The 24,865-nt window shown below is 46.0% G+C and overlaps 1 protein-coding gene across 2 annotated transcripts in view; it reads right to left on the reverse strand.

Annotated features, from left to right (window-relative positions):
• The window catches only part of COL4A2 (collagen type IV alpha 2 chain), a 171,778-nt gene that overhangs the window by 46,404 nt on the left and 100,509 nt on the right, over positions 1–24,865 (reverse strand). For both annotated transcript variants that reach the window (XM_083435542.1, XM_083435543.1), the window contains exons 21-27: positions 20,752–20,844; positions 17,647–17,810; positions 16,214–16,286; positions 16,010–16,116; positions 10,852–11,053; positions 9,326–9,385; positions 7,012–7,074 (exon numbers count right to left, since the gene is read on the reverse strand). In XM_083435542.1, coding sequence (XP_083291668.1) covers positions 7,012–7,074; positions 9,326–9,385; positions 10,852–11,053; positions 16,010–16,116; positions 16,214–16,286; positions 17,647–17,810; positions 20,752–20,844 — 762 coding nt within the window. The remainder of the gene's footprint in view (positions 1–7,011; positions 7,075–9,325; positions 9,386–10,851; positions 11,054–16,009; positions 16,117–16,213; positions 16,287–17,646; positions 17,811–20,751; positions 20,845–24,865) is intronic.

Consider the following 24,865-nt stretch of genomic DNA (forward strand, 5'->3'; position numbering starts at 1 on the left):
GAGTCTTAAACTGGTGCACAGGGGGCGGAGACCCAGACAGAGCTTCGCCGGTCTAAAGTCCAGACGTAGAGCTGGGACGCTGAGACTTGTAAATGGAGACTATTCTTCAATAAAGACTTTGATACTGTACTATCGGCTAGCGTTGGTCCTTGGTGAGCTGGGACCCGGAGCCAGCTCTGACAGTAAGCTCTGTCTCCTTTTTAAAGTTTTGGCACCAAGAACCTCGCCACGTGAGTCGACGCAGCGAGGGCAGAGGAGGGGTGCTTACAGAGCTCACAAAACTCAGGCAAGATGACGACGGAAGAGCAGATAAAAGCCCTGCAAGAAGCGGTGACACAACTCAGCACGGAGGTAATTGCATCCAGGAAGAGAGAGGAGGAAATGGTTACCTCCTGCCGGGATCTCCAGGTCAGGTTGGACGTGCTTTCTAAACAGGGGCAAACGGGATCCAAGGCAGAAGGCATTGGCTTGGGGAGAAGGGGAGGCAGCCTTGTATCGCATTTCGACGGGAGTTTGCAGCAGTACCCCAACTTCAGAGCAGACCTGCTGTTTGCGCTGGATCTACTTGACAAAGACTTTAGAGATGAGAGAGAGAAAGTGGGGTTTATCTTGTCCCATTTGCATGGGGAAGCCAAAACGTGGCTGAGGAATCTATGGAGGGACCATGATCCAGCGCTCCAAGATGCGAAGGCTTTTATTAAAGCAATGGACTCATGTTTTTTATCAAAGGTAGACGTCGATATTGCCAGGAGGGACATACATGGACTTAAACAAGGCAAAGCCAGCGTGAGGCAGTACCATACACGCTTTTTCGGATTGGTTCATGCCCTGGGGTGGGAAAAAGATTCTGCGCCAGTCAGAGACCTCTTTTGGGAGGGGTTGAATGCAGATGTAAAAGCAGAGATCGGAAGGGGGGAGAGACCAAGGAGCACCCAGCAAGTAGTCCAGAGGGCTCTGGAAATCGGGGTGCATCTGGAAGAACGTCCTTGGAACAGGGAAGAAGGGCGTTGGGGAAGGGCACCAGCCAGAGCACCTCCCTTCTTTCCCAGAGAAGCAGCGCGTGCGCACTCCACACCCTCGCAGGGAGGGGGAGAAGAGCCGATGGAGATCGGAGGTGCCAGGGCTCAGTCAGCTAACAGAGCCCTAACACCGGGAGCAGCCAAAACGAAGCCTCCTAGAGGGAACAGGAAGTGCAACAGTTAAACGCAGCAACAGTTAAACGACGGAGTCTGGCTGGAGGAAGAGGCACTGGGGTCCAGCCAGACAAGTCAATGAAACAATCCCCAGCACTTTTGCAACCCACAGACCCCCTCCCACCCAAACCAGTGGTGCAGCTTACAGCGTCTCTCCAACTGCCCAATGGACGCACTGTGGAGGTGCCGATCACCATTGACTCCGGCAGTAACGCTGACTTTATAGGACTGGAATTCATTCAGCAGCACAATATACCACTGCTACCAGCCACACTGCCCCTGAACGTTGTCACGGTGGATGGCAGAGACTTGTTAGGGGGGCAGGTGGTGCAACAAACGCAACCAATGGTGATGCGGATTGGAAATCACCGAGAAGTCATCAGCTTTAATGTCACCCACCTGTCGGACACGCCTGTAGTCCTGGGCATGAGTTGGCTGCACAGGCACAGCCCAGCATTGGCGTGGTACCAGCGCCAACTGACCTTCGGCTCCTCCTATTGCGCGGAACATTGCATCCTTCCTAGCCCGGAAGAAGGAGGGGACGACCCGCAGCTACAATTAGGCACGCTGCAAGCAGTGCCGCGCAAGTACGCAGCGTTTTTGGAGGTTTTCTGCGAGAAGGAAGCGGACAAGCTGCCTCCCCACAGGCCCTATGACTTCAAGATTGACCTCCTGCCAGGAGCGACGCTGCCAGCCGGGAAACTGTATTCCATGTCTGAGGACGAGCTGCAGGAGCTCAAGGAGTTCATAGACCTCAACTTGAAGCGCGGTTTCATCCGGGAGTCGAAGGCAGCGGGGGGCAGTCCTGTATTCTTTGTGAAGAAAAGGGACACGCCCCAAAAGAGGCTTGTAGTTGATTTCAGGCTCTTAAATGCCAAGACCAAGCCCACGGCCTTTCCCATGCCCAAGATAGATGACCTGCTGGCAACGGTGAGGAAAGGACGCGTTTTTACAAAATTGGATCTGCGAGGGGCGTACAACCTGATTCGCATACGGGAAGGAGACGAGTGGAAGACTGCCATGTTCACGCCCCTGGGCACATATGAATACAGAGTTATGCCCTTCGGTTTACAAAATGGCGCCCACTGTTTTCAAGCCTTCATGCATCACGTCCTGGCGGGTCTCCTCTACAAGACATGCGTCTGCTTCCTGGACGACATCCTGATATTCTCCGAATCTGAAGAGACCCACGAAGGTGACGTCAAGGAAGTTCTGCAGAGACTGCAGGAGCATCGGCTGTATGCCAAGCTGGAGAAGTGCCAGTTCGACAGGAAGGAGGTGGATTTCCTGGGCTACAAGCTGTCGGACAAGGGGCTTGCCATGGACAGCGCCAAGGTTCGCGCAGTGTTGGACTGGAAGAGCCCGCGCAATCGGAAGGAGGTCCAGCGGTTTGTGGGGTTCGCCAACTTTTACCGCAAGTTCATCAAGGGGTTCGCGATGCAGACGGCGGCCATTACCGACACGCTCAGCTCTAAGAAGAAGAAGTTCATCTGGACGGAGCAAGCGGAGCAGTCCTTTCAGAACCTTAAGCGTCTCTTCTCGTCCGAAGGGCAGCTACTGCATGTGAATCCCAGCAAACCGATGAGGGTTGAAACAGACGCCTCAGACAGAGCCGTGGGCGCCGTACTGTTGCAGGAGGACCCGCATGGGGACTGGAGACCGTGTGCCTTCTACTCCAGGAAGCTCAGCAAGTCGGAGCAGAACTACACCATCTGGGACAGGGAGTTGCTGGCCATTCATGCAGCATTCAAGGCGTGGCGGCACTTCCTCGTCGGGGCCAAACACACAGTGCAGGTTCGCACGGATCATAAGAACCTGGAGTACTGGCGCACGGCAAGGTTCCTGAACCAGCGGCACATCAGATGGGCGGAATTTTTTGCGGATTTCGACTTCAGGATAGAATACATCCCAGGCGACAACAACATCATGGCGGATGCACTGTCCAGAAAGCCGCAATACCTCGAAGAGGCGGCACCAGCAGCGGCCAAGCACATTTTCGCTCCGAAAGCGTGGGCGTGCGCTTCAGCAACCGTGGACTTGGAGGCGGTCCGTCGAGCACTGCAGGAGGACCCCTTCGCACAAGCCAAGATGGAGGAGGTGCACAAGGGCACGGTGAAGGACGACGAGTTCCAAGTACGAGACGGATTGCTCATCCGCAGAGGAGCACTCTATGTACCGGGAGACGACCTCCGGGCGAAAGTACTGCAGCAGTTACACGACGCACCCACCGCCGGGCACTTTGGCAAGGAGAAGACGGCAGAACTAGTTGCCAGAGATTTTTGGTGGCCCAAGATGCGGGGGGAAGTCGCGGAGTACGTCTCGAGGTGCGACACCTGCCAAAGGGCCAAGTCAGTGCACAAACCTCCGGCGGGACTGCTCGAACCGCTGCAGACCCCGAGCGAACCGTGGGAGAGGGTGGCCCTGGACTTTGTCACGGATTTACCCAGCTCAAGGGGTAAAACGGCAGTGCTAGTGGTGGTGGACATGTTCACTAAAATGGCCCACTTCATTCCGTGCGCGAAGGTGGCCACGGCAGAACAGACCGCCAAACTGTTCATAGACCACGTCTTCAGGGTGCACGGACTGCCACGGTCTATCTTGTCCGACAGGGGGCGCCAGTTCATTTCGAGCTTCTGGCAGAAGCTGATGGGTTTCCTGAACGTCAAGATCAACCTAGCGTCGGCGAGACACCCGCAGACCAACGGACAAGCGGAGCGCGTCAACGCCATCATGCAGCAGTACCTGAGATGCTATGCAAATCAACAGCCGACGACATGGGTGGACTACCTGCCGCTCGCTGAGTTCGCTTACAACAACACGAAGCACGTGTCCACAGGGGTGACGCCGTTCTTCGCCAACAACGGGAGGCATCCCAGAACCTTCCCGGGATTAGAGAGACTGGGGGAGGGGGAGCCACAGGCAGCGGAAGTCTTGGCGGCGGAATTGCAGGAAGTCCACGAGCAGCTTAGGAGGCAGTTAGAGCTTGCAAAGCACGCATACAAACTGCAGGCTGACAAGCACAGGAGGGTTGGTGAAGACATACAGGTGGGAGACTGGGTGTGGTTAGCGGCCCACGCAGTGCCGACCAGATCCTTAGCTAAGAAGAAACTCGGACATAAGCAGCTAGGACCTTACCTAGTTGAGGCACAGATCAATCCGGTGGCCTTCCGGTTGACACTTCCGGAAGGATCCAGAATGCACCCAGTATTCCATAGGTCGGTGCTCACGCCCTACAAAGCACCTCACCGATTTCAGGCGCAGGGCACGGCACCAGACCAGTATAGGGAGATCCCCCCAAGGAGGGAGTCGCCAAGAAGGGAACCCATCAACCAGGTCACAGAGATTTTGGACTCGAGATGGGGGGAAGAGGGAGTAGAATATTTTCTCGCAAGGGAAGGTACCCCGGCCAGCGCCAACAGTTGGGTGCCGGACTATGCCCTGGACGAGCCTCTCCTCAAAGAGGAGTTTCATGCCTTGTTCCCACACAGGCCCATGCCAGCCGAGTATTTCGACGACTGGCTTTTCACACCCACGCTTTCTACCAGCACGTTCCAGGGATTCACCTCGGACGAAGAACCAGCATTAGAAACGCGTTCACCGGAGGGCTCGCCCTCGGGGTTTGCCTCAGACCGCTCGTTTTGGTGGGACAATCGAGGAGAGGAGAGGTGGCTGAGGGGCCCTTGGCAGGCAACGGACCCAGAGGGGAACGAGGGTGAGAGGGACATGGACGTGATGGGGGAGGACGTTGGGTTCGAGCATGGCGGCACGGAGATGGAAGCAGAGGAGAACGAGGTCGGCGAAGACACGGAAGACGAGCCGGATTTCTCTAACTGGATGCACGCCACGGGGGACGAACTGTATCCACCATTCACCCCCACAACGACGGAGCACCCAGCACCCCCGCCGGAGGAAGGGGAGGGGGGAAGGGGGGGCTTCGAGGGGGGGATGGATGTCAGGGGTTCAGGAGCAGAGTCACAGGAGAGGGAGGAAACGGAGAGCGAGGGGGAGGAGTCTGAAGGAAATGTCAGCGACGACAGTAGTCCGAGGTCTCTGAGTCTCTCCAGTGACTCGGAGGATTCACAGAAAGGGGCCCCCATGGTCAGGGCAAGGGGAGTGCCCAGGGGGACACCTCGGGAAGAAGGGGCCAGAGGGGACTCAGAGAGTAGCAGCTGGAAATCCGGACCAGCGTCCCCCCCAGAGTGCAGTAGGGGGGAGGAGTCCAAGGCATCGGGATCAGGGAGCGCGCAGGCAGAGGGAGAACGTGAGGCAGGAGTGACCACACCCTCGTCAGGGAGCGAGGAAACGGTCATCCGGAAAGTTAAACGCGCGCGCGCGCCAAGTTCAAATGTACAGGAGGGCGACAAGGTGGGCAGCCCGGGTAGGGAGCCAGGTCCTAAAGCCCGCCGAAGAGAGGGGGAGGAGTCAGAGGGGTCAAGCTCTGCGTCAGAAGAGTCCAGGAGGAATGAGACCCCGGGGGGTAGTAAGACCCAGAGGAAGAGAGAGAGAAGGAAGAGGTGGAGTAAGATTAGAGTCTTAAACTGGTGCACAGGGGGCGGAGACCCAGACAGAGCTTCGCCGGTCTAAAGTCCAGACGTAGAGCTGGGACGCTGAGACTTGTAAATGGAGACTATTCTTCAATAAAGACTTTGATACTGTACTATCGGCTAGCGTTGGTCCTTGGTGAGCTGGGACCCGGAGCCAGCTCTGACAGTACGGGTATATATTAAGTGCAACTGAAGGAGGGCTGTAGTGTTACAATTTGCAAAATATGGGTAATGGGAATACCCAGCCTTTGGGCACACTTAAAAATTATTTTTCACATAATTTAAATGCTGGGGAATTGTAATAGCGATTTTGTTGCAGAAGCTGTCTACAGGAAAGTTGAAAGAACAGTTAAAACAATAAAACCAGATCTTCAGCTCAGGGAAATGCATCTTCAGGAGCTGGAAGAAATCCAATACTGGCAGCCCCCGCTCCTATTTCAGCAGGGAGGACAACCCACAGCGCTGCTGCCACCAGTGAGAAAGCCTGCCTCTACATCACCACAAGGCAACCATCATCAGGCCAAACTAGCCAGGTTCCTTGAGCTGCCTGTGGTGCCCTGGAAGCGAAGGGGAAGGTGGCTTTCCAGCTCATACCTAGTGAAGACAGCATCCTCCACGACCGAGACAAGGAACTGAGGCTGTTGCCTTTGGACAGACATTTTACCAAAGTAAAAACAAATACTTGCAGGGGGGGGGATCCTCTGAACTGTTGAAATTTTGGATTGGAATATTTTGCCTTTTGCATTCCTCTTAGGATTACATGTAAAGCAGTATTATTCATAAAGGGCATGTGAGGAAATCCATGACTTGCAGCATGGAAGGCAGGTTGTAAGTATTTGGGTAACAATTGTAGGATTGTTAAATAAACAAACAAGGAAGCAAACAAATCTTATTAGTTGCAGATGATTCAGATAAACGTTTTGATAGCAAGTAGGAAGATTGAATTTGATATGCTGTTGTACTTTTACATTACTTTCAAAGTTGCATTTGCAGACTGATCTGCAAGCTACACCTAAATCTTTTGACTGAAGCAAAAATTATATTTCCACATTCCTGGAAGTTGCTCTGTCGGCAAACTCTCCAAGAAAATGTGAAATAGCACAGATATAAATAACATTGTCAACTATAGATATGGGCAAATAAGATCTAATAATTATTTTTATAAATAGTTTCCATTTATTTCCTTTTGGAATCATAATTATAGTTGAATGATTTGATTATGTATTGTGCATTGTAACTTACTGTATTGTTATTGTTATTGTTATGGCATTTACCTCTTGGTCCTGGAATCCCTGGAGTTCCTGGAGTTCCTTTTGGCGCTTGAATACAGCTAGTTCCTGTAGGTAAACAATACAGATAAAAACAACAAAGTGGCTCTTCAAAGACTTAACAAATGTATTGTGGCAAAAAAAATGTAGGCCAGGGGCCTAAGGATGGATGAGAAATTTTGTTCCCATCTTAATGCAAATCTACCAGATTCACCCACATGAACCAAAAGGCAGCTATTCTTTGAAATTCATGATGCAGTTTTCCAACACAAAAACGCATACAAAAACGTGTGTATTGGGGGCAAAAAAAAAAAAGAAAGGTAAAGGACCCGTGACAGTTAAGTCCAGTCACGAACGACTCTGGGGTTGCGGCACTCATCTAGCTTTACTGGCCGAGGGAGCCGACGTTTGTCCGCAGACAGTTTTTCCGGGTCATGTGTGACTAAGCCGCTTCTGACGAAACCAGAGCAGCGCACGGAAACGCCGTTTACCTTCCCACCAGAGCGGTACCTATTTATCTACTTACACTTTGACATGCTTTCGAACTGCTAGGTTGGCAGGAGCTGGGACCAAACAATGGGAGCTCACCTTGTCACAGTGATTCGAACCACCAACCTTCTGATCAGCAAGCCCTAGGCTCAGTGGTTTAGACCACAGCACTATAAATCAGCAGGAAGTGCTGATAGCAGGGGCCCAGGTAAGCCCCACCTTGGAGTCATCTCTCCACCTGAGGCTTGGTTTTTTCACTCACCCTCTGTCACCTTCAGCACCTTCACCTGTTCATTGTCTGATTTAATATTTATTGAAATATTTTAATAAAGAAATAAACATAAAAGCCTCTACCACCCACTTCTCAGTGTGTATATGTGCCTGTAAACATTTTGTCACAGAGGAAAGAAGTAAAGAAAGAAAGAAAAAAAGAAAGAAGCATACAGTCCTTTTGAGAATGTAATAGTATAGCTACCAATTTAGCAATAGCAGTGTGGCTTCTGGACCAGAAAAATCTCCCCCCATAATTAAACCTAAGATGAAATATGGCCTTCAGTGATGACTGTTTATTCAGATTGGATGTGGCTACTTAAGTGAATCCCCCAAGACCATGATCCTTCAAACCAAGGGTAGATGGAAGGTATATTGGGATCTAGTAGTAGGCATCTGGGTGACAGGCAATAGGTTGTTATTATTATAAGTAGTAGTAGCAGCAGTAGTAGTAGTAGTATTAACAATAGCAACCCCTCCCCCAAAAGTGAGGGCTTTTCTTCTAAAAATCAGACTGCTGAGTTGAGGAAAGCTCAGGAGAAACACCAAGAGTGTTTTTTGTGTGAGAGAAAAGTTTGTGAGCTCTGTTCTAACAGCGAAAATATGTTCCTGAGCTGAAGTTGAGCTCAGAGGTGCCCTGTTCCTAAATTCTAATGATTTTGCTGCCTTCTCCTCTACTGAACCGCCTTTCTTTTGCCCTGGTCATTAGTAGGCCTCAAGCTTCTAGTAGAAAGCCAAGTCTGCCAGGCTTGAAGTCTGCTTTTAGCATCCCAAGCAACTGTGGCCTATGATTGGGTTTTCATAAAAGCTTTTGGGTCTTTGTGTCCGATTTAGGAATCCCTTCCTTTGTGGGCTCAGGGACAGCAAAACCAATTGTTGGAAATGACTGAATGCACAGCAGCTTTCCTGTGAGCCATGCTCTGTGTTTAGCTTTCAGGTGGTCAGGAAGAGTGAAAGAGTGGAATTGCACTGCAGAAGAGCTCCTTTAGGCCACTGTCAGTCAGGGTTCACTAGGGTTTTGCATCCTGCCTAACAACATGATCAGGGTTCCAGTGTCCATAAGCAGGGGGGTGGGGCCGGGGGTGGTCAGAGACAGGAAGCGGTAAGCACAAAACTGGGTCTTTGACTCAGGTGAATTAAGCCTAGTTTCACCCTTGTGTTTGTGCAACCTTTTACTCAGCAGCAATACTGTCCAAAACTAAGGGCAAAAACTATCTAGTGTCCTCTGGAAGGAAGGAGGACAGATGGTGTTGGTGGTCAAGGAATCTGGCATATCAGGTATCATGTGAAGGAGACAGAGAGGACGTGGCAATGGACCGGGCTGCCTACTAAAAGCTTGATTTGACTGGATGCAAAATAGTAAGATGAATGAAGTTGTATAATGCTACTCACTGGAGTTTTCAACAGTTGCATTGTAATACATTTTGTTTAAAAAAAGTTGGGTGTGTCAAATTAAAACCCTCTTCAGTTTGCATTAAGTTCTTCAAAATACAATTCTTGTTATCATTCAGAATCACAAATTTTGCATACAAATTTACATTTTTAAATTATCATATTTTACCTGACTGAATTGGCTCAGTTCTGTTACCTCTGAAAAAGACTTTGACTGTCTGTCCACAATCTGAAATATAAAAAATTAGAACAAAAGAAATTTGGATTTCTTAAATTATGACTGGAAACAGCAATGTTCAACCCACCAACTGTATCTGCAGTGATCTTTTGAGATAAACTTGTTTATTTTGTGAACCACCCTGAGACCTTCAGAAGATGGGTAGTATAACTTTAATAATTAAAAATAAAAATAAATAAAAGGGACTGTTCCAGAGAATGTATTTATTTAATTATATTTTATTTATTAAATTTATAGACCTCCCTTCATCAAAAGATCTCAGGGCGGTTCACAGAATAAAATACAAGAACAACATTATCCACCTGCAGTTCTATCCCATGAAATGGGATTGCCATAACTGTTCCATGGCATGCCAACAACTGCCTTTGATTTTTGAATTTGCTGGAAATACATGCAGCAGCGGAGAAAAGAGTATACAGCTTTGTTGGAAAATAAAATAAACAGTTATGAATTGGCCTTCTAAGTCTACAGAGTGAGACATCTCGTGGTGCCCACTCCTCAGCGTCCAGTCAGGGCCTGACACTTGGGTGAATATGAGAGATATCTGGATGTTCTGAGATCAGGGTGCCAGGTGCACTGGGTCACTGCAGCAATATCAGTGAGGTTGAGTCATTCACCCTCCCATTGGTTCAGGAAATACAGTCTCTAGGGCATTGCTTTCATTACGTCTTGCCTATGTCCTGTCCTGTTTGATGTCAGGGTCTGACTCTGAATCTATGAAAGTCAGGGAAGAGGCTATGGGTTTTATGCAGCAGTGTTAGCTAACATGGTGATAGTGTTAGAGGATCTCTCTGTGCATACGCATCTTTATTTCAAAGACCAGGAGAACAGTATATGGTAGATGGCAGTGTTTCGCTTTGTCTTGTGTCTGGAGACAGTGAATACTTTGCTACTTTGAACTGTGTGGCAGAGGAGTTTCCCCCTTAACTGAGGATTCTGGAAGAAGCTGTTCTGCTGGGAGCAGGAAATCTCTAAGGCCTCTGCTGGGGTTCCATATACCCTGTGGATATATCACACTGGCTGAAGTACCAAGTGACTTCTTCCACAAGTCACCAACAGAGCATGCAGTGTGGATGTCTCACGTGGCAGCCTGAGGAGATGTTTTATGGGAACAGTGACAGGAAGTACAAACCCTAAGTGCCTGAAGAGCACTTCTCCATAGGCCCTCACAATTTTTACCTGATTTATGAAGGGCGTTATTAAAAAGTAAATTGTTGCAAAACACAAGAAAGAAAGTGGTGTCTAAGAAATATACAAGCTATGTAGATTTTGAAGACACAACTCAACCAATGTTCCCAGAAGGCAGTAAGGAATTTGTGTAGCAGACCAAGTCTAATAGGTTTTCAGTGATGTATTCCTATGGCAATGAGGCAAGGGCAGGTGAGGCTGCCCACCTCAAGAATCCCCATATTTTATATGTGACACAATCACAGTTTCTGACTAGTGTTCATACATACCTATTTCAGCAGGAGCACCTGGAGGTCCTGGGGAACCTTGGAAGCCAGGACTCCCAGGAACCCCAGGGTCACCCAGAGGGCCAGGATATCCCTTTGGGCCTGGCAAGCCAACACCTGGCAAGCCTTCTTCTCCGGGAAAACCCTTTGGGCCTAACGGACCAGGTTCACCAGGATCCCCTGGTTCACCTCGTACACCATCACCCTGCAAGGGAAGGAAACATACCTCAGCCTGCTTACAACGTATTAATCTATTTTAGGACTGAAATTTCATTTTTCACTTGCTCAGCAGCCTCACTAGCATTAAACAAGAATTCTGAACCAGAGGATATTTTGGCTTTCTTCGACCCAGTAATCATTGTAACAACCAGCAACAACAGAACCATAAGCATAAGCTTATGTTTTTAGATTATGCTACCTGATCTTCCAAAGAAAGATTTCTCATGCTTATCATGCTGGCGGCTTTGGTCAAGGTATGTCTGGCTCAAGGTCAGCAACCACACTACCTGGGGTGTACGAGGCATCCATATCTTTCTGGTATAATTCCTCTGTGTATTCTTGCCACCTCTTCTTGATGTCTTCTGCTTCTGTTAGGTCCTTACCACTTTTGTCCTTTATTACGGTAATCTTTGAACGAAATGTTCCTTTCATATCTCCAATTTTCTTGAACAGATCTCTGGTTCTTCCCATTCTGTTGTTTTCCTCTAGTTCTCTGCATTGCTCATTTAAGAATGCCTTCTTGCCTCTCCTTGCTATTTTTTGGAATTCTGCATTCAATTTCCTGTATCTTTCTCTATCTCCCTCGCATTTTGCTTCCCTTCTCTCCCCCGCTATTTGTAAGGCCTCATTGGACAGCCACTTTGCTTTCTTGCATTTCCTTTTCATTGGGATGGTTTTCGTTGCTGCCTCCTGTATAATGTTTCGAGCCTCCATCCATAGTTCTTCAGGCACTCTGTCCAGCAAATCTAAATCCTTAAACCTGTTCCTCACTTCCACTGTGTATTCATAAGGGATTTGGTTTAGATTGTATCTTACTGGCCCAGTGGTTTTTCCTACTTTCTTCAGTTTAAGCTTGAATTTTGCTATAAGAAGCTGATGATTGAAGCAGCCCAGAATTGCATTGGCTTTTTTAGCTGCCGCGTCACACTGTTGGCTCATGTCAAGTTTGTGGTCAACCAAGACTCCTAGATCCTTTTCACATGTACTGCTCTCAAGCCAGGTGTCACCCATCTTGTATTTGTGCCTCTCATTTTTTTTGCCCAAGTGCAATACTTTACATTTCTCCCTGTTAAAATTCATCTTGTTTGTTTTGGCCCAGTTCTCTAATCTGTCAAGGTCGTTTTGAAGTGTGATCTTGTCCTCTGGGGTGTTAGCCACCCCTCCCAGTTTGGTGTCATCTGCAAATTTGATCAGGATGCCCTTGAGTCCATCATCCAAGTCGTTGATAAAGATGTTGAATAAGACCGGGCCCAAGACAGAACCCTGTGGCACCCCACTAGTCACTCTTCTCCAGGATGAAGAGGAACCATTGATGAGCACCCTTTGGGTCCAGTCAGTCAGCCACTTACAAATCCACTGAGTGGTAGCATAGTCAAGACCGCATTTTACCAGCTTCTTTACAAGAATATCATGGGGCACCTTGTCAAATGCCTTGCTGAAAGCAAGGTAGGCTACATCCACTGCGTTCCCTTCATCTACCAGGCTTATAATTCTGTCAAAAAACGAGATCAGGTTAGTCTGACATGACTTATTTTTCAGAAATCCATGCTGACTATTGGTAATCACAGCATTCCTTTCTAGGTGCTCACAGACTGTTTGCTTAATGATCTGCTCCAGAATCTTCCCTGGTATTGATGTCAGACTGACTGGGCGGTAATTATTTGGGTTCTCTCTTTTCCCCTTTTTGAAAATAGGGACATCATTTCCCCTCCTCCAGTCTGCCGGGACTTCGCCTGTTCTCCAGGAATTCTCAAAGATGACTGCCAGTGGTTCTGAGATCACATCTGCCAGTTCTTTTAATACTCTTGGATGCAGTTCATCTGGCCCTGGAGACTTGAATACATCTAAACTAGCCAAGTATTCTTATAGTATCTCCTTAGTTATTCTGGGCTGTGTTTCCTCTGCTGAATCATTTGCTCCAAATTCTTCAGGTCGGGCATTGTTTTCTTTATCGGAGAAGACTGAGGCAAAGAAGGCATTGAGGAGTTCAGCCCTTTCTGTGTCCCCTGTTTGCATTTCACCATCTTCTCCTCTGAGTGACCCCACTGTTTCTTTGTTCTTCCCTTTGCTACGGACACACCCATAAAAGCCTTTTTTGTTGCTTTTAACCTCTCTAGCAAGCCTGAGTTCATTCTGTGCTTTAGCTTTTCTGACTTTGTGTCTACACGTGCTGGCTATTTGTTTGAATTCCTCTTTGGTGGTTTCCCCCCTTTTCCATTTTTTGTACACATCCTTTTTAAATCTTAACTCAGTTAAAAGTTCTCTCAGATGTTCTCTCAGATGGCTGTGTCAAACCCACATGCAGGGTGTGAGGGCAGGAGCACTCTCTCCAGTTGGGCTCCCCAGCAATTGGTATTTAGAGACCTCCCACTTCCACAGCTGCTACACAGCTATCATGACTAGCAGCCACTAATAGATGGAGAAAAACTAATCTATATCCTTTCCCCCCCACATCTTACATAATTGTACACACCTCTATCATGTCCTTCCTTGCGTGCTTTTTTCCTAAATTAAAAAGCTCCACATGCCACCTTTCCTCATAGGGGAGTAGCTCAAGCCCCTTGATTATTTTGATGCCCTTTTCTGAACATCTACTTTCCATCCCTACTATATCTTTTTTCAGCTGCAGCAATCAGAAGTGTACACAGTATTCCAAGATTTGTGTAGCAGCATTATAATATTGGTAGTTTTATTTTCAATCCCTTTCCTAATGATCTCTAAAATGGAATCCAACTTTTTTGCAGCTGCTGCACACAAGGCTGACATTTTTACTGAGCTATCCAGTAGCACCCCAAAGTCTTGTTCCGGGTCAATTACCATCAGTTTAGGACTCATGAATGTGAAATTATTTTTGTGCCTCATTTTACTGTTGCTTCTGCTGAATAGCACTTGCCATTTTAATGCCCACTTATCCCATCTGGAGACATTCTTTTGGCGCGCCACACAATCCTCTTTTTTTAATCACACTGAATAATTTGGTGCCACCAGCAAACCTGGCCATCTTACTGCTCATGCCTAACTCCAGATCATTTAGAAACAAGTTAAGGAGCAATGATCTTGTCAGGGTACTGCCATCGGAACAGGGCAGGCAACCAGAGGGGCAGTTGGGTTACAGGGAACCTCTGAAAATCTTGTGAAGCAGTTCCTCTTCCTGTGGTGAGGAAAGCCACACCTCCAGTGGGAAAGAGAGGAAAGGAGCAGAGGATGCTGCTGGGAGCCTCAGCACCACTCGTGGCCAAGCTGGCCAGGAGGGAAGCACGCCCCTTCCATCGCCCACCCTGCGCAGAGGTGCAAAATGCAAAGAAGGAAGAAAAAGGCTGGAGGTGATGAAGCTCTTATGTTGGGGGAGGTCCCAGAAACAACCACTCCCGGATTCTGCAAGCTATTGAGGCAGACATGAACTTGTGGCTCTATACTGTAAATAGTTTTGCATCAAAATAAAACCTGTAAAAGACAGGTCGGAGTCCTGACTGGTTACTCACAAGCAACCACCATTGCCATCTGACAGATCTCAATGCAGATTATGCCTGGGGGACTCCACTTTCCATATCCCTCCACTAGGAGAACTGCCCATTTTTCAGTGTTTGCTTCCTGTTCTTTAAACATTTACTGGCTATCCCATGGCTTCTAAGTTTACTCAGGAGTCTTTAGTGAGGCACTTTATCTAAAGCTTTTGGAAAGTCCAAGTACACAATGTTTACTAGAATACCTCTATCAATATATCTGCTGACACTCTCAAAGGCTCCACAAGGTTAAATTAAAAAAAATTGAATAATATCTGAAGAAGTGTGCATGCACATGAAAGCTTATACCCAGAACAAACTTAGTTGATCTCTAAGGTGCTACTGGACAATTTATTTATTTATTTTCACTGTGTCAGACCAACAGGGCTACTTACCTGAATCTACAAGGTTAGTTAGGCCTTACAAGCAAAGTTGTGGAATTCTGTGCCAATAGAGGTCATGATGGCTAACATTATATTTGAGTCTCAAAAACAACACTGAATATAAGACAGTGTTATGAGTAGGTTATTAGTTAAGATAGTCAGGTACAATTGGCCTCCTGTTGGAAACAGGATATGCTTTGTTTATTTCATAAATTTTACACTGCTTGATTGAAGAAAAAACCTCAAAAAAGATAAAACAATCCCTTAAAAAATTACAACTATAATTTAAAGCATACAGAAAGTTAAAACTGCAGTAGAATAGACTAAAATTAAAGCTCATTAAACTTTCCAAATACCTGGGTAGGCCTGTCTAAAAAAATGCAGTGAAGGTGCCTGCCTAATATCAACAGGCAGGAAGTCCCAAGGTGTCGCTGCCGCAACACCGAACAATTGAGCTCTTACAGACTATTTGTGCACAGGACTGAATTTATGCTCTCATGAACAACATCCTGAGTCTGAAGCACATTAATGTTTAGTATAGGAAGTACCTACTGCTATGCCAAGGATATGAGAGAAACCACCGTGTTACACCAGCACTACAGAGATCTATTTTGACCATGTCTGAATAACAAATGGCCTTCAATGTGACCTATTAATATAGAGGAAACAGTGGCTTGTCAGATGTTGTTTATCCTTTATTTAAAATATTTCTTAAAAATTTAACAAATAAATATAACAATATACAGCAAGGTAAGAGGCAAGCTAAAACAAACCCGTAAAATTAAGGAGTAGAATAGGGGAAAATTTCAAAATACAACCTAAAATGCCTGGGCAAAGAGCATGGTGCCAAAAATATTGTAATGCCAGCACCAGGCATGTCTCTTTGGGGAGGGCATTCCAGAGTCACCACAGAAAGGACATTTGCAATGGTTAGCGATGATGAATGAGGAGTGTTAGACCAGCAAACAGCTGCAAGGCTATGGACTCCCCATCCCTGAATTCAAAGAATTCTCTTCTTTGTCACATTGATAAGAAGAAGGTGAAGTGGTTACTTACCGGAAGCCCAGGTAGTCCTGGTAAACCATCTGTGCCGTCTCTTCCTGGCAAACCATCTTCTCCTTTATATCCAGGAATTCCAGGAATTCCTTGGTCTCCTTTAGCACCTAAGTGAAACACAACTCGTATAGGAAATATACTGCTGCTAAATGTGGTACGTTTGCAGAAATAAAAATAAATTGAAATGCAGAGCTATGGCCATACCTCTTGTGGTAACATATCGCGAATCTCCTTTTGGCCCTTGTTGTCCATGTGGCCCAGGTACACCAGGCAATCCCTAATAGTCAAGATTATGAGAATTAAGTTAGTCATATTAGTAACATACAAAAGTGTAAGGGTAAACCTGTTTCCTCTTGCAAGAAAAAGGAATAACCCTCTTGACAAGATGCAGAGAAAATAGGTTTCAGAGTGAAAGGATGAAGAGGCAACATCAATTTCCTGTGTGTGTGAGAGAGAAGTAATTGCTCTGTTGCAGGCAGACTAAGTCACATAAAGTTGGTTTATAGTACAGTGGTGCCCCGCAAGATGAATGCCTCGCAAGACGGAAAACCCGCTAGACGAAAGGGTTTTCCGTTTTGGAGGTGCTTCGCAGGACGAATTTCTCTATGGGCTTGCTTCGCAAGACGAAACTGTCTTGCAATTCCTGGGGGTTTTTTCCGCTCCCCACCCCCTTTTTCTAAGGCACTAAGCTGCTAATAGCCTTTTAGCAGCTAATCCGCTAATCCCTTAAGCCTTTAATAGCCGCTAATAGCTGCTAAACCGCTAATAGCGCTAATCCGCTAATCCGCTAATGGGCTTGCTTCGCAAGACAAAAAAACCGCTAGACGAAGAGACTCACGGAACAGATTCTTTTCGTCTTGCGAGGCACCACTGTATGATCATATTTATGCTTAAAAGGTGAGGGGAATTAGTCAGAGTATGGAAATTTTTTTTTCACAAGGCTACAAATAAGTTTAGAAAGCAATGGTTAGATTGGCCTAGGTTTAGGTCGAGTGTGTGTAAAAACGTAGAATACCCACACCTCTGTCCATACAAAAGCAAACAATATTCCGAAAACTGGCCTGAGCACTGAAAAAAGAATTATCACACACAAACACACACACCAAAAGTATCCTCAGTAATTAAAATAGATTAAAACAAAATAATTAAGAACTAATGCAAATTTCAAGAAAGGAGTGTTTCTGACTAAACATCAGAAATAACTTTCTGATGGTAAGGACTGTTTGACAGTGGAACCAACTACTTTGGAATGTGGTGTCCTCTCCTTCCTTGGAGGCTGTTAAGCAGAGGCTGGATGGCCACCTGTCACAGATGCTCTAGTCATGCACAGCAGGAGCTTGGACTAGATGACCTTTGAGGCTCCTCCCAACTCTGTCTTTCTGTCATTCCTTTCATGACTCATTAATATTGTACAAATGGGATCATGATATGTGTGTGCAAGTGGACCCACGTGACAAGTTTTTGTTATGCTCCCAAAATGATGCTTGGACCCTTCCTAAATAAGTGAAATTGAGATTTTTTGTGTGGTACGGTGGCATATATACCTAATCAAAATAAATCTACATTTGTTTAAATAAATTGCATAGGAAACATACTTAATGATATGGAAAAAAGCTGTTACAACATAAATGCCATACTTTTGAGCCAGGAAAGCCAGGCACTCCATGTGGGCCTTGATCACCAGGGTCTCCTTTTCTCCCCACCGGCCCCATTGGACCTGGAAATCCTGGTGGACCAGGTTGCCCAGCAGGGCCTCTTTTTCGTTCGGTACTTTCAGCACATTTACAATCTCCTGGCTCTCCTGCAAAACAATATTCAGAGAAGGAGACCTAAGAATTGCCCTCTTGAAAGCATACTGTAGAAGCTAAGAGTGAGCAGCAGGGGTTAAAGTGCTCAAGCTCGGCTTCCTTGCCCTTTGGTGCCTCAGGGACCAGAGGGCTTCGTCAGTGTCTGGATTTACTATAATTTAAGGTTATTTTTTACCTTCTTTTTTTTGAAAAAAATGTGGTAATTTCTACCATGGGAACTTTGGTATAAATTAGTCTACACTTCCTTATGTTTTATCATTGCCTCAATAAATCACATTGCTGCATCCTATACTTCTTTATTGACAATGGTGACAACTTATAATTAAAAGCAAAAGCATTTCATTTCTTTTTTCTGTAACTTGTTTGCTTATATTAACATTCAATAAAAACAATGAAAAAAGAAGTCACTCTTGTTCCTGTAAATTACAAAAAAATTCTAAGATAATGTTTCCCTGTAAAAGAGGCAGAATTTACAGTGCATCCACCTTGATACATGCAAACCACTTCTCCAAGCACTGCAGTGATTACCCAGGAGTGGTTTTGCCTTCATTTGGTAACAGATCACTGGAAGCTTATTACAAAAAGATATAAGAGTTTGTTTTCTTCAATTATGGTTGTTGTTGTTAAATAAGAACAACAACAAACCAATAATCCTCACTCCCACAACACATTTAAAAAGGCATTGGATGTCATCAGTCAAAGGTCTGGTTGAAGAGGAAAGTTTTTGCCTGATGGCCGGGGAGAGTATTCCACAAGCAGGGAGCAACTGCAGAAAAGGTCCGTTGCCACCCTCTGGGCCTCTAGCTTAAGCTTCTTTGCAAATGTATAACTAAATAGGTAAAGGTAAAGGGACCCCCGACCACTAGGTCCAGTCGTGGATGACTCTGGGGTTGCGGCGCTCATCTCGCTTTATTGGCCAAGGGAGCCGGCGTACAGCTTCCGGGTCATGTAGACAGCATGACTAAGCTGCTTCTGGAGAACCAGAGCAATGCACAGAAACACCGTTTACCTTCCCGCCAGAGCAGTACCTATTTATCTACTTGCACTTTGACGTGCTTTCAAACTGTTAGGTTGGCAGGAGCAGGGACTGAGCAAGGGGATTCAATACTTTTAATCAAATCAGCTCTCAAGAGAAATGCCCCACATCCTTGAATGCTGTTAGATTGCAGAGTCTAAAAATTCAGCTCAGCTCTCTCTGTCTCCCTCTCAGGCCGCTATTGTTTTTCATTCACAAGTAGCTTACCCCTTCCTTTGACTAGTGGGGTGGTGGTGGAATAGGAAATATTTCTCTTTTCCTTTTTCCAGCCTTCTTGGGCCATTTTACCCATAGTTCCCCTAATAAAATATGTTCCTGGTAAGGTTGCCACCAACTATTAAGGGAATTATAACTGTCTTTCTGGCTCCATTAACTTCCTCCTGTCCAAACTCCTAATCCTACAACACTAATCTCCCTTCTTGAAGAAGTCTAGCTCTCCTGACTGTCTAATCAGAACATAGCAGAGTTGTCCTGTATCAAAAAGCATCTTCTAACAATTGGTACCTATTGAAACAAATCCTAGGCTATTCGCACATCATTGTCAAGTCTGTAAGGCAAATTCACAATAACAACCCCATTCTCAGGAATTTTATAGCAAAACCTTTAATGTTTAATCATAATTATCCGATTCAATTTATGGGTGCATAAGGATAACAACTTATTTGCACATTTAGGGTTCTGACCAGATTCAGAACATGTTAACTTTGTATGTTGGGGGGGGGGAACTATTTTGGGGAGATGACAAGAAGTGAAGAAACTCCTCTCTCCTCTTCTTCTTTTTCTTCTTTTACTACTAATACTACTATTGAATTGGTTCAAATCTTTGTCCCACACAGGTAAATACTATTCAGGCTGCAAAAAAGTTTGTCTCCTGAATATAAGGGAATATTGAGATGGGATTGAGATTTCAGGGGTTTCTGGGTCCGGAATTATGAATTATTTCAGAATTACCCTTTACTTATTGTTAACATTTATACTTCCCCCAATAAGGTCACATGGCAAATTACAAGCGGCATAAACAATTGGCATAAATACAGTCATTAGTCACAAACAGAGGAAGGTCTTCAACACAGCACTAAGCAGATTACTCCATCAGTGCAAGCATTTCTGCTGGCCTGATGGAACAACCTGCCCTCTCCTCCCCTTATGTGCTGTTCTGGGAGTTCTGTTGACCCCCAACCCCCAAGAAGAGTGGGGGGAAACCCCACTGGGCAGGGTTTGTTAACCGAATCTGACTATAAATAATCAAACCCCCTAAATAGTAAATCCAACGGCCTCACTCACAGTATTTCTCACATCTGAAAAACAGACAACAGTCGGTGCTGGAACCTGGAAGTAGATCCTGGAAATGGGGAGCACCCTGGAGATTCCTGGTCTGCGAGGAGACCCTTCCAAGAGCCCAAAGAGGAAATCCTCTTCAAGCTCTGGGGAGGGTCTCCTCGTGAGCAGAAGACCTCCCTGCTTAGCAGTTGATGTGTGAGGTAGCGCAGAAGCCATCGCTTTCTCACACATCAGCTGTGCAAGCTACACTGTACCTCTGGCTTGAGCGGCTTCCTTTGTAAGCTCCGCTGACATGCTGGGAAGAGGCTTCCCGACGTGGCTCAATGGAGCAGCAAAGCTGATTCAGGCGACTCCCCACCTTAGACATGTCCCTTCGGCTTCTGGGCAAGAGTCAGAAGGGCAGTCCAGCTCTGTGGACCAGCATAGCTGATGTGTAGGGAAGAAGGGTTTTTTAAAGAAAGGTTTTAAATGAGGAAGGCTGAGACAGGGATAGTACAAGACTCCCAATCAAGGAGAAAAGTTGTCTGGTCTCAGGATATTGTGCAAATTAAGCCTCTCCCTTTCACGACAATCCATAGCAGACAACACATGAAAGCACCAGTCCACATGTGCCTTACCTTTCAACCCCTTTTGCCCTCGTGGTCCTGGGTAACCTTGGTTTCCTGGAGGACCAGGAAACCCTGGAAGACCCTTCACTGCAACAGAAGTATCTGTAGAATGGGATCATTTATTTATTAGATTTTGCAAATGTAACAAGAAGGGAAATAAAGCAACATCATCAGGTCATTTTAACAATAAACATAATCAATTAGTCCTCAATTAAATATGAAGTACGGGTCAATATAAGCAGTCCATATAATAGGTATCCAAACTAGATTGACTATTATAATATGTAGAAAGGGCGGTGAGATCACCAGACCACTGAGTAGTAGATGGTGAGTATTTACTCTCCCAGTCTCAAAGTCTCTTTGCAAACACAGGGCTTTGAGGAATCCACTTTTGTCCATTTGTTAAGTCTCCAAATCATATGAATATAATTTAGAAGTGTGTGGGCATCCACAGAAAGAAAAACACAAAAAACACTCCCATGTCATCATTATTATTATTTATTAATTTATATATCGCCTCAAAGAAGCATTATCAGCATTGCATCACCAGCATCTATCTGAAATCATAGAATCATAGAGTTGGAATAGACCACAAGGGCCATTGAGTCCAACCCCCTGCCAAGCAGGAAACACCATCAGAGCACTCCTGACATATGGTTGTCAAGCCTCTTGACAGGCACAAGACAGTGGTAAATTAAGTCGTCTTCTTCACTGTCCTGCAGGTTTCAATCGTCCACAAAAGAATTCCCCCCTCTTCCCCTGCTTCTGAGGGGGTGCTCAATATCTTAAATGGTGAAAATTAATACTTTACAGAGTACTTTTCATAGGCTTCAGCTTACAGCGGCTTTGCTTTAATCTTTTTACAAAACGGAAGGTGGACTTCCTGTTTAGACCTTCACGTTCAAGTGCCAAATCCAAATATTTAGTGATCCAATTCAATTTACTTACGAAAATTTACTTAAAGTCCAAATGTCCACAAGAAAAGTCGGTGCTTTCTGGCAACAGCTGTGCGGCTTCACTCCCTGAAAGTAGCGGTCGATTCGATGTACCGCGCCACTCACCCCACGTCGCTCCGGAGCCCCGAAACCGTGTCTCCCCGCGAGTAGGGGAGGCGCAAAAGGTATGTGCCGAATCCCAAGCCCACGGTCTTCTTCCGACCGTGGTTTTTCGCGGGTCTCCGCCTCGCCGTGGCGGTCAGACCCAGAGAGCGGATTCCTCCGAGACGGAGGAAATCCGCCATTAACCAGAAGCGCCAACCCGGAAGTCAGGCCTTTGACCATTTTGGTTGCCCTCCTCTGGACACGTTCCAGTTTGTCAGTGTCCTTCTTGAACTGTGGTGCCCAGAACTGGACACAGTACTCCAGGTGAGGTCTGACGAGAGCAGAATACAGTGGCAATATTACTTCCCTTGATCTAGATGCTATACTCCTATTGATGCAGCCCAGAATTGCATTGGCTTTTTTAGCTGCTGCGTCACACTGTTGGCTCATGTCAAGTTTGTGGTCAACCAAGACCACTAGATCCTTTTCACATGTACTGCTCTCAAGCCAGGTGTCACCCATCTTGTATTTGTGCCTCTCATTTTTTTTTGCCCAAGTGCAATACTTTACATTTCTCCCTGTTAAAATTCATCTTGTTTGTTTTGGCCCAGTTCTCTAATCTGTCAAGGTCGTTTTGAAGTGTGATCCTGTCCTCTGGGGTGTTAGCCACCCCTCCCAGTTTGGTGTCACCTGCAAATTTGATCAGGATGCCCTTGAGTCCATCATCCAAGTCGTTGATAAAGATGTTGAATAAGACCGGGCCCAAGACAGAACCCTGTGGCACCCCACTAGTCACTCTTCTCCAGGATGAAGAGGAACCATTGATGAGCACCCTTTGGGTCCAGTCAGTCAGCCACTTACAAATCCACTGAGTGGTAGCATAGTCAAGACCGCATTTTACCAGCTTCTTTACAAGAATATCATGGGGCACCTTGTCAAATGCCTTGCTGAAAGCAAGGTAGGCTACATCCACTGCGTTCCCTTCATCTACCAGGCTTGTAATTCTGTCAAAAAACGAGATCAGGTTAGTCTGACATGACTTATTTTTCAGAAATCCATGCTGAGTATTGGTGATCACAGCATTCCTTTCTAGGTGCTCACAGACTATTTGCTTAATGATCTGCTCCAGAATCTTCCCTGGTATTGATGTCAGACTGACTGGGCGGTAATTATTTGGGTTCTCTCTTTTCCCCTTTTTGAAAATAGGGACAACATTTCCCCTCCTCCAGTCTGCCGGGACTTCGCCTGTTCTCCAGGAATTCTCAAAGATGGTTCTGAGATCACATCTGCCAGTTCTTTTAATACTCTTGGATGCAGTTCATCTGGCCCTGGAGACTTGAATACATCTAAACTAGCCAAGTATTCTTATAGTATCTCCTTAGTTATTCTGGGCTGTGTTTCCTCTGCTGAATCATTTGCTCCAAATTCTTCAGGTCGGGCATTGTTTTCTTTATCGGAGAAGACTGAGGCAAAGAAGGCATTGAGGAGTTCAGCCCTTTCTGTGTCCCCTGTTTGCATTTCACCATCTTCTCCTCTGAGTGACCCCACTGTTTCTTTGTTCTTCTTTTTGCTACGGACATACCCATAAAAGCCTTTTTTGTTGCTTTTAACCTCTCTAGCAAGCCTGAGTTCATTCTGTGCTTTAGCTTTTCTGACTTTGTGTCTACATGTGCTGGCTATTTGTTTGAATTCCTCTTTGGTGGTTTCCCCCCTTTTCCATTTTTTGTACACATCCTTTTTTAATCTTAACTCAGTTAAAAGTTCTTTAGATAGCCACCCTGGCTTCTTTAGGCACCTTCCATGTTTCCGTCTCATTGGTATTGCCTGAAGTTGTGCTTTTACTATCTCCCTCTTAACTAACTCCGAGCCATCATGAACTCCCTTTCCTTTTAGTATTACTGTCCATAGGATCTCACCCAGCACTTCCCTAAGTTTTATGAAGTCGGCTTTCTTAAAGTCAAGAAATTGAGTTCTAGTATGCTTGGCTGCTCCTTTCCGCTGTATAGCAAACTTCAGAAGAGCATGATCACTCGCGCCTAATGATCCTTCCACTTCTACCCCACTAACCAGGTCATCAACATTGGTTAGGACCAGATCTAAAATGGCTGTTCCTCTTGTTGCTTCTCCCACTTTCTGGACAATGAAGTTGTCTGCAAGGCCAGTGAGGAATCTGTTTGACCTTATGCTCTTGGCTGAGTTTGACATCCAACAAATATCTGGGTAATTGAAGTCCCCCATTACTACTATCTCCCTTCCTTTTGCATGCTTGGCCATCTGTTCCAGGAAGGCATCATCTATGTCCTCCGTTTGGCTTGGGGATCTATAGTAAACTCCCACAATGAGGTCTCTGTTATTCTTCTCTCCCTTAATTTTGACCCAAATGCTCTCACTTTGGCTTTGAGGTTCTAAATCTTGGATCTCTTCACAGGTATACACATCCCTGACATATAACGCCATTCCTCCTCCTTTCTTGTCTGGTCTGTTTCTCTGAAATAGATTGTATCCCTCCATTTTTACATTCCAATCGTGGGACTTATCCCACCAGGTTTCAGTGATGCCTATTATGTCATATTTAGTTTGCTGTACCAAGAGCTCAAGCTCATCTTGTTTATTTCCCATGCTTTGTGCATTAGTGTACAGACATTGAAGTCCATTAATCATTCCCCCGTGTCTCTTATTTAAGGATTTTTTCCTCCCACCACTAGGTCTGTGTGCTGTTTGCTCCATTTGGTCTATGACATTTGGATGATCATCTTCATCAATTGATAGACTCCGACCTTCAGGAGCACTGTCTCCCTCCCCCACATTAGTCAGTTTAAAGCCCTCCTGATGAGGTTTCTGAGATTTTTGGCAAAAACATTCCTCCCAACCGTTGTGAGGTGCAGCCCATCGCTTGTCAGAAGTCCATCTTCAAGAAACTGCAGTCCATGATCTAAGAATCCAAACCGTTCCTATTTACACCATTTGCGAAGCCAGCTGTTCACTTCCACTATTTCCCCCTCTCTCCCTGGGCCACGTCGTTCAACTGGGAGGACAGATGAGATGACAATTTGTGCATTTAATTGCTTCAATTTCCTGCCCAG

Source organism: Podarcis tiliguerta (genome assembly GCF_965153285.1).
Source record: "Podarcis tiliguerta genome assembly, chromosome: 3".
NCBI lineage: Eukaryota > Metazoa > Chordata > Lepidosauria > Squamata > Lacertidae > Podarcis > Podarcis tiliguerta.